At 31.8% G+C, this 10,286-nt stretch overlaps 1 protein-coding gene across 1 annotated transcript; it reads right to left on the reverse strand.

Annotated features, from left to right (window-relative positions):
* Nucleotides 1–1,955: 1,955 nt before the first annotated feature.
* On the reverse strand, nt 1,956–7,025 carry LOC108340722 (probable inactive leucine-rich repeat receptor-like protein kinase At3g03770). The gene is made up of 7 exons (XM_017578263.2): nt 5,225–7,025; nt 4,753–4,883; nt 3,975–4,215; nt 3,492–3,694; nt 3,348–3,394; nt 2,786–2,897; nt 1,956–2,341 (listed from the first exon to the last, which is right to left on the reverse strand). The coding sequence occupies exons 1-7, from the start codon at nt 6,741–6,743 to the stop codon at nt 2,087–2,089; spliced, it is 2,508 nt and encodes an 835-aa protein (XP_017433752.1). The 5' UTR covers nt 6,744–7,025; the 3' UTR covers nt 1,956–2,086.
* Nucleotides 7,026–10,286: the final 3,261 nt, after the last annotated feature.

Here is a 10,286-nt window from a genome sequence, read left to right on the forward strand (position 1 = left end):
ATGAAAAATTCATGGAACCTTGAACCTACTTTTTTTTTTTTAACATGACCTTGTTATATACTCAGAGGACTACTAATTTTCAGAGCTTTTGCCTTTGCTAACCACATAGTTACCAACTACATCCCCACAGTAATAGTGAAAAAGACTAAAATACCCTTCATCACTACACTACATTGTTGCAACCACCACTTTCATCATGGTCACTGCTATAAAGGGAAGAAGAGAGAAAGAACTGTCGGGTACAAACAAAGTCCCACATCGGATAAAATAAAAGATGGACATGGATTTATATACACATAAAATACCTCCATTGGTAAGAGGCCTTTTGGATTGGTACCAAAAGCAAATCCGTGAGGGTTTGACCCAAAACGGACAATATCTTACCAATGTGAAGATCTACGTGTATGTGTGTGTTGTCCCTCCTTACAAATGGTATCAGAGTCCATGGTTCAGATTTGGGGACTGGACTCAATCGAGTCAAGTACGTCCCTCCATAATCAGGTGAAGCCTTGGCAAGTGACCGACATATAGCCATATGAGTCATGAGAGGTGGAGAGCAAGAGATGAGGATAAAATAAGAGATGAACATGAGTTTATATACATATAAGGAGTGTTGCTCCCTCCACCACCACCACTTCTCCCTCCACCTCCCCAACCTTCTTCAAAAAAATTTTAATTACCAAAATAACATTTTTTACTTTTAACCCTATTTATTTACTTTAAACTCAAACCCTATCATTCTACCCATTTTTACTTTTCACTCAGCTCCACCTCCCAACTCTCATTCTCTCTCTTTTCAAATTCTCAACCTCTAACTCTACCACATCTGTTTGTTTTAATTACAAAAATATTAATGTAATAAAATTATATATTTCATATAATTAAACTAATAAATAGCTTTTTATATAATTATAAAATTTTAAAGAATACAAAAACCATATATAAAAAATATATGTTATACAAAATCATTAAAACGAAAAACTAATTATATATAACTGCAAAATACAAAAAATATAAATATAAACTAACAATAAATATCTTCAAAGATACATTATTAAAATACATCAAAAATATATTCAAAAATAATACATCAAAACATATAAATTACATTATTAATAAACTGGAAAATAAACATATAATTTTAAACAGATGTAAGCATTCGTCAACGGATGTCAACATCTGTTTAAGGTAAAACGGATATCGACATCCGTTTTCCCTTAAACAGATGTTGACATCCGCTGAGAGATGCTCACATCCATTTTAAGATTATATGTTTATTTTTCTAGGTTTTATTATGCAACTTCACGATGAATCCTTCAAGCACCACTACACCACGACCACACACCGATCTTAGCACGACTGATCAATTGTTTCCACCACCACTTTCATTCTCTCACTAAGCACACCAACTAATGAAAGTCCACCACACTCTGAGACCATAATTCTATCACAATTAGAGAATGAGAGGAAGAAGTGAAACGTGAAAAAGAGGAACAAGAACACAATGAAACAATGAGGAGACGAACGATAAAGAAAAAGAAAAATTGTCGCTGCATACATGTAAAGGATTGGAATGGATAGAGGTTAAAAAATATTAACCCTAAAATTTTACTAAGGGTAAAATAGGAATGAAAAAATAAAAAAAGGGGTAAAACAGGAATGAGGTGGTGAAGGGAACAAGGGATGGTGGTGGAAGGAGCAACACCCACATATAAGATACCTCCATTGGTAAGAGACCTTTTGGAGTAGTATCAAAAACAAATCCGTGAAGATTTGACCTAAAACGGACAATATTTTATCAGTGTGGATATCTATGTGTATGTGTGTATTGTCCCTCCCTACAAAAACAATGTAGAGGAAGTAGAGAGAAAATGAAAAAAAAAAAACTCATTCTAAATTTTTTTTTCCACTAATATTTTATGCATTCAGATAATGGAATGATAAAAAAAAATCAATGAAAGGCAAAAATTTAGACACACATAATTATTGAATTCTGATAATGAAAATTGTGACAATCATGATATAAAATTAAACTTTTTGTACAATGTAACACAAACCCTTGCTAGCTGAAAATATCATACAGATCTTAATCCCTGGAGGATAGTGCAGGAGAGTAACTGTGATCACTTGAGTCTCTTTTCCATGAATTCTGAACTTGTGCTGCAAACTGCAAGTTCCAGAGAATATCTTCCACAGAAGGCCTTTCAGTTAGGTCATCAGAGACACACCTTACACATATCTCCATCATTGTCATTAATGATTCATCTGAGCATTCCTTGTGAACTGCTGGGTCAACAATACTTCTTCTAGCTATGTCATCAGTTTTAATGCTTACATGTAACTGCAGAAGTACCACACAACATTCTTAGATTTAGGTGCTATCTACTTTACCACCCCTTGTGCTTTACACAACAAAGTTTTGATACTTAATAAATAATTGAAGAAAAAAATCAACTTGTTGAAAATCCAAACATGATTTTAAGTTCTACATTGAATAAAAATGAAAAAATTAAACACCATATAAAAAAAAAACCACAAATTTATTGATTTAAAATTTTGTTTAGTGGATTACAAAAACTCAGTTTTGTGCTGTCTCTTGAGCTGTTTTGTTTTTGTCTAGTACTTGTACTATTGCAAAACTCAACTTATGAGCAATTTTTTTAATGTTGAATTATTCATAGTTTGTTTTAGCAAATCAAATGCACCCTTAATGTCAAATTGGGAAACTTATTCACAATCTAATAATATAAGATGCCTTAATATGAAACTTGAAGGTAATACTCACAAGATCTTTTAGTGTTCCAACTTCATTGTGAAACATTATTGGTCGGCCCAGAATGATTTCTAGCAAGATTACCCCAATATCATAGACATCATTCTTGTCTTCACCCTTTATCCTGCATAAATAATCAATACTAGTTAAGGCAAAAATATATACACATTATTAGATACAATTAGCAAAGCACCAATATAGTTGTACAATACTCTAAAAAGGCTTTATCACTAGTTCACATGACTGCAGACATTGAAAGCTTTAAGAACCAGGCTCAACAAGTTGAGTGTTTAACTAACATTTTTGTTCATTAGAGATCCCAAGCAGAGAGATACATGGATCAGGGTACAAACTTATCAAAGGGTACATACATAAAGGATTGAGAAAGAATTAATAAAATTCTTTTCTGTTTATATCTCTACAGCTACTAGTATATTTAGTTCAATTTTCAACTGAAAGCATGTATGATAAAATGCATTTCATGAGAAATTCCAATGTGTTGATTGTATGTTCTTACTTTCTTAGTTGCTAGATTAGATTCTATAACAATATCAGTGATTAATATTTTGTTCACCTTGCTTGGACATTTCCTTTGAGTCCAGGGTAAGTTCCATTGCTTATCTGAAAGTTTTGTAGAAAACAATTATGCTCCGAAAAATCAGAAAGGGGTGAAGATATAGTAGTAATAAAGGGCATATAGAAAGAATTATCCATTTACCATTCTTTTATTTTCAGAAGAGAGTGGCAGATTGTAGCTGCTTATTTTAACATTGTGATTGTTATCCAAAACAATATCTGTAATCTTGAGATTATTTGAATATAGTCCAGGCACTATCCCTGTGTGCAAAAATTGAATGCCCTTCACCACTCCAATTGTAGCTGCTATTCTCTGAGTCCAAGAAATCTTTTCCCCAGAAGATCCTATTGAAAGCAAATGTCAGATGAAAAATCCATTTCCTTGTATGTTGTGAACATTAGAAAATATTAGGTCCTATTTGGTTTGAGAAGTGCTTTTCAAATATCTGTTTTCAAACAACATTTGAAGATGTGAAATAAATTGAAAACAAATGGTCACTTTTAGAAAATGAAAATAAAATCTTAAGCCAAACAAGTCCTAGAAGGACTATAGTGTACAAAATCATTGGAATTTATGGTATGTGGCAATATTAGATGAAAGATTTTGATGAAGAATTTTCCTTACCAGAAACGCAGCTTCGTAAACTTCTGTTTGGAACAAACTCAAATATGAGAAATACACTGTTCACACACGAATCATCCTGGTTGCACTCAAAAGCATGCCCAAGAGCACTAACCAAGTGTGAATGCCTTAGTTTTGAAATCATCTCAACATGGTGCATGTAAGTTTGAGGGCTATGTCTCTTCCTCATTTTCAAACCTCTAATAGAAATGTGCATCCCATCAGAGAGAACCCCTTTATAAATCTGTCATTACAGTTAAAATAGATTAAAATTTGTTAAGTCAAAGATAATAGAGAACGGTTCCACAGAATTATATGCATAATCAGAATGGTGAATTACTTGTCAGAACTTAAACAACACAAAACTGTACAATTACTGCAAAGGGAAACTGTAATAAATTTGAGTATGAAAAGAAAACTCTATAATGTGTGAATTGATGTTTAATGCCTGTAACAGAACTGAATATTGGCACTTTAACTTATCCTGTTCTAGGTATAATTTGAAGGAAGACAAAATAGTCAAATGTACCTCATTTAAAGACTATAAAAATACACATAGCCATGGACTTTGTACTTAACAAGTTTTCTCAAATATTCTTACTTATATGAAGCTCAATTTTCGGTAAGGTAAAACTAGTATGAAATTCAGATTATTGACATATTTCTTCTACTATGCAGTTTCCAGAGTGAAGTGAGAGTCATCACAAAATTACAGTCCTACAGGCTAAGGCCAAGGTAAATATGATTATATCAATCAAAATTTATAACTTCAAGTTCATACCTGACCATGTGGGCCTTCACTTATGAAACAGGATGAATCAAAATTATTTGTAGCTTCCTTAAGTTCATCCAAAGCAAAGGTCCTATAAGGAGGAAGGCTGGCTCCCATCTTCATTGTTTCTGATATATACCCTGCAAACAAATAATATAAAATGACCATATGTGACTAGTGATAATTAATAGAAATAAAGGTTCTGAATGACATGCTCTAACACCTAGATTTCAACGATACATTCTGCATTTCAGTACAATATATGAGCATTTATTTGAATTGATCCAATCTGCAGAAGAAATAAAACTAGAAATTTCTCTTTGCTCTAATTCAATGTTTTTGGCGTACATACATAGCTGGACAGAAGAACATATTCCCAGAATTTTTCTTTTAGCCCTTAAACCATGTACTTGTAGAACAATAATATCATTTTTCAAAATAGAAATTATGTACCAATAAGGCAAAGGATTTGAGGATTTACTTGCATCTGTGAGTAGTTTTGCTGTGTTAACTGATGATACATGTTCTATTATGGACCTTGTTGATGCCCTAACAACACGCTTATTTTTCACTCGGCTCATTACATGCTCCTTTATGGATCTTGTCAGTGTTTCCACAGCACGTTTGTCAGGAACCCTTTTGATGATATGCTCCATTATGGACCTTGTAGTAGTTTTCACTTCATCTTCATTATGTAACTGGCTGGTGACATTTTCCAAAGGGGACTTTGAAGGGATTTTCACTACCTGTTTCTTGTGAACTCGGCTAACAACCAAGATAACCACTCCTAGAATCAACACTACACCTACCACACTTCCCATACTTGATACAATAACTGTTTTACCAGTTGTTCTCTTGTGTTTTGGTTCACGAGGTATGATTTTCACTGCCAAAGCCTCATTGCTGCAAAAATGTAAAGGATGCTGATCTTGGTTCTTATTTGATAAGCAGTTGCCATCATACAGAACAACCCTGGTCTTTGGTTCCAAACAAGAGGGAATTTCCCCTTTCAGAAGATTTGAAGACAAATTTACAAAGTGGAGATCATCATTGCATGACGTGTTACTGAAAAGCATTCCAGTGAATTTATTTGAGGAAATATCAAGGTAATTTATGGAAGGCAGTGACAATAATGATGGTGGAAATGGCCCCACAAAGCCATTCAAAGAAAGGTCTAGCCTTTGGAGCAGATACAAAGAATTTAAACCAGAAGGGACACTTAGCCTGAAGCTGTTATTTCTGAGCACAAGAGAAACTAACTTGGTGGGGAGTGAAGGAAAATGAGGTCCAAATGTGTTGTTTTCCAAGTTAAGAACTTGAAGGTTAGCCAAATTCTTAAGATGAGGAACTTCCCCAGATAACTGATTACTTGACAGATCCAACACCCTCAAGGTCTGAAGAGCATCCAATGAAGTTGGAAGGCTCCCACATAGCCAGTTTTTCTTCATACTAAGCACAGCCAAACCTTGAAGTGAGCCTACCCAGTTAGGAATTTCACCATTGATGTTGTTATCATCAAGCACCACTGACTGCAGGTTCCTGAGAAGTGAAAGCTGAGATGGAATGACTCCATTGAAGTAGTTTGAGCTAATGTTAAGTATTTCCAATGAAGACAACTGTGCAATGCTTTCAGGCAAGGGCCCCCAGAGTCCAAGAGAAACAAGAGAGAGGACTTTCAAGCTTGACAGAGTTCCTATTGTAGTAAAAAGAGTATCAGAGGAGAAGTTTGGAGGCAGTGTAGTAAAATCATTGTTGCCAACAACATGAAGCTGTGTCAAGCTATCCTCATAGCAGACTATTGTCAAATATGGGGTAGGCTCAATATTGCAGAAGTCTGAGGTGCTGCTGAGGGCACTTAATGCTGATGGATAACCAAGAAGTTGCTGAACCTTGAGAAGTGTCTGAGACTGAGAAAACTCTAACTGCTCTGAAAGTTGGATGTTGGCAAGAAACAAGATTAGAAGGGGTAAAAGAGAAAGGAAAACTGGTTTTTGTGCCATCTCTCCTTTCAACAAACAGAGAGAGATCACTTGGATGAATGAAGGCACAAAGGGGTTTTTGATGAGGCCTCTAGGAGGAACAAGTTTCTGCCTCTGCCATTTATATTCAACACAAATGAACCAACTATGTTTCACTCTAGTTCTTTCTGATCTTCAATGGAATGCACTAAGAAAAGTATTAGCACACAACAAGCACCAACACTGCAAAACATGAAACATTTTACTGTGGACCATGTTCTCAGTTCAACCGTTAACCATTTTTTGCAATGCAATGCTATGTGCTTTTGTTTTGTTGGTTTGGCTGCACATGATACAAAGTGACAACACGCTAGTTACCTAATTTTATATTCTATAAAAATGTGAACCCTTTTTGTTCTGTATCTTACTAAAATTTGCACCGCTGCCACTGTGCCTTGGCTTGGCTTTATCTAAGACATAATATAATGGTCCCTCTTTCAGCATTTCATTTCTGATAAATTTATAACGTAATGATAGTAATTTAAAAGTATCATACATGAACAATTACTAATCTGTATATAGAAATCAGAGTTTCATACATATGACAGTTTGTTACTTTCTTTCAAACTTTACTGAATCTTTTAACACATACTAAAGCAGTCATTTGATATTATAGGTCTCACTACTTTCTTTCTTCATCTCTATCTATCCATGTTTATACCTATTAATTGAAAACAATAATTGTTCTAGCATGAGACAGTGTAAAACAATAATTGTTCTTGGTTTCAATCTATTATTTTATTTTTTTTCTGTTAAAAATAATGGTGCCAAAATCCATCAACAATGATCCTAAAAATTTGTGTGGAGAAAAATAAAGATACCCTAAGTAGTGAAAAACGTCCAATCAACATAAGGTATTCTGCATTCCCAAAGGCACACAAATTAATAACTGTGTGGTAGTAATATATCATATCATAGCATAGCATAGCAGCGAAAGGCACACCAAAAATGTAAAGGTAGTTTGTCGTTTTACATTGGAAATTGCACACGCAGACCCTAAAAAGTTGTTTTAAATATAAGATTAGAAAAGATTATGTTGGGTAAGACTACTAAAATTTTAATTTGTAAAGTTTAAGCTAGTAATCTATTTTATTGACATAAAAACATAATTATATAAATTTCATCAAATAAAACAAATGTATGACTTTTAATAAAAATAATATTATATAATAATGATTATTATTATTTTAGATTTTTTTAAATAATTAAATTTTTAGTGGAATTTTCACTGTTTCTATTATCTTTTTAAAAGTATTATCATTTTTTATTTAAAAAAACTATTTTCTACCTGAATTAGATATTATAAAGAATATTAATTTAATTAAAGTTTTATTTACTTTTAAATTTATTTTTATTTTTAATTTAAATTCATTTTTTCATATCATCATGTAATAAATTATTAATTACTTTAATCTATCATATTAAATATTTAAAATACATAAATCTGATTTGACTTTAACTTATATTGTAATTTAGAATAATTAGTTTAAGAAATGTGTAATTTAGAAAGTAGAAACTTCAAAAAAGTATTATGAAATATTATTAGTGAACATGAACGATGTTGTTGAAATGATTGATAATTCGAAGGTAATGGAAAGGAAAGTAGAAAATGGATATTTATGAGATGTTGTGTGAGAAATTGGAGGAATTGTTTAATAAGGAAAATTGGTGCATTGATGTGTGAATATAAGGAAAGAAAGAATATGTTAATATAAATTGTTGAGCTCGTGACAGATAAAAAGCAAACCTTTTTATTTTAAGGCAGAGAAGTGAAAGAGACAAGTGGTGATGGGACCATACTTCACGGGTCTGCTTTTCCTTTCCTTCTCGTGACAGACACCCTTATCAATCACCTCTTCAAGTAACTATTTTTCTCTATATTTACTTACCTTTTAATAACATTTTTCTTATTAAATTGGAAAAAGAGTTTTGGATAATGTATTTGTAGTTCATTGTGCCTGCAAAACATGTAACGGCAAATTTTCTGAAATAAGGTTTTATGGTGAATTAGAATGATATTTTTTATAAAATTGTCTTTTCATAAAGATGTTGGTACAGTTGAACTGTCTACATTTTAAGTAAATTTTGAATTTTTATAGATAGAAAAGATATAACAGAGAAGGAGAGTGCCCTGAAAAGTAGTTATCTTCAGAAATAAACATTAGTCATAAATGAAGATAGATACTTCACACTTATAAACATTTCACATGAATTTCTCTATTTTTTTTGTTTTTCACTTTCTCCTTTCAAAATAGATGTTGTAGAATAGTAAAATGATCCACTCACTTCTTTTAGAACAAAAATAATAGTTTCAAATAACCATTTATCTCTTTAACAATAATTATTCATCAAATTTAATAACATGGTTGTAAAAGAAATAATTTTACATTGTTTTTTATCAATTTAAAGAAATATCCTTTAAAATGTGTTCTTGAGTCAGTAAAGGTGTATAAATATTTCAGAGTTCGATTAGAATGGAACAAAATATTTACAATGACTTTTTTTCACTATATTATTTTATTGTTATATTTATATAATTGTAGAAAATGTTGTATTCATTATTTTGTTATATTTATAAAATTATAGTAAACATTGGTTTACAAACTCTTTTTAATTTATCAAGCTATCATTTCTAAAAGGGAAGACTCATCAAATGGTATTTTAAAGGTAAAATTTACACTAGAGGTGTACCGTGTTTTGTTTTTCTATAATTCTTTCTGAATTATGATTACCTTTTGTTGTATAGGGAAGGTTGATAGTGTGAGTATGTGTAGCCTCATCCTTAGGAGTGTGTTTTTGATTTCTAGTGTGAGTGTGTTTTTGATTTCTAGTGTGAGTGTGTGTAGCCTAACCATTAGAATTTTGTAATTTGTAATCTTGGCACTTGTTATTAATGAATTTCCTTCCAACTCAGGTTTTGGAAGAAGACTGGATGTAAACTCTTAAAGAGTTGAACTAGTATCAATCTTTGTGTTGATTTTTTTCATTGTTCTTGCTTATTAACTTGATAAATCTTTGAAGAGTTGAAAGATTCATTAAAAACAACTTTATACACCAGAAAATTTTCAAAGAAGGTTAAAAAGAAGTTTAAAGCAATTCACCTTCCTCTTGGTTGAGATATATTGTTGACACAATTTAACAATAATACCAAGGAGGAAACATGACATTCAACAAAATTCAAAAGAATGATAATGGGTATTGGGAAAATAGGTATATAATATACTCTGTATTGATAATTTTTTTTCAGTAGATGATCTAAAATATAATCTATTGAGCACAAATCAATTGTGTGACAATGCATACCATGTTTTATTTAACAAGCACCAATATGTAATAAAAATTATTTAAAAATACTAACTTTTTTCCGAAAGACAAGATAATTTGTACAAAATAAATTTATGAGTTATCAAATTATAATGTCTCTTTCTTAACACCCTTCTAAGAAAAACATTAAACATAACACATGAAGGGTGGTCCTATATGTTTGATTTTAATCTTAAAGTTGTAAATGATAAATCTTGTAAG

The sequence above is a fragment of the Vigna angularis genome, chromosome 5 (assembly GCF_016808095.1).
Source record: "Vigna angularis cultivar LongXiaoDou No.4 chromosome 5, ASM1680809v1, whole genome shotgun sequence".
Lineage (NCBI taxonomy): Eukaryota > Viridiplantae > Streptophyta > Magnoliopsida > Fabales > Fabaceae > Vigna > Vigna angularis.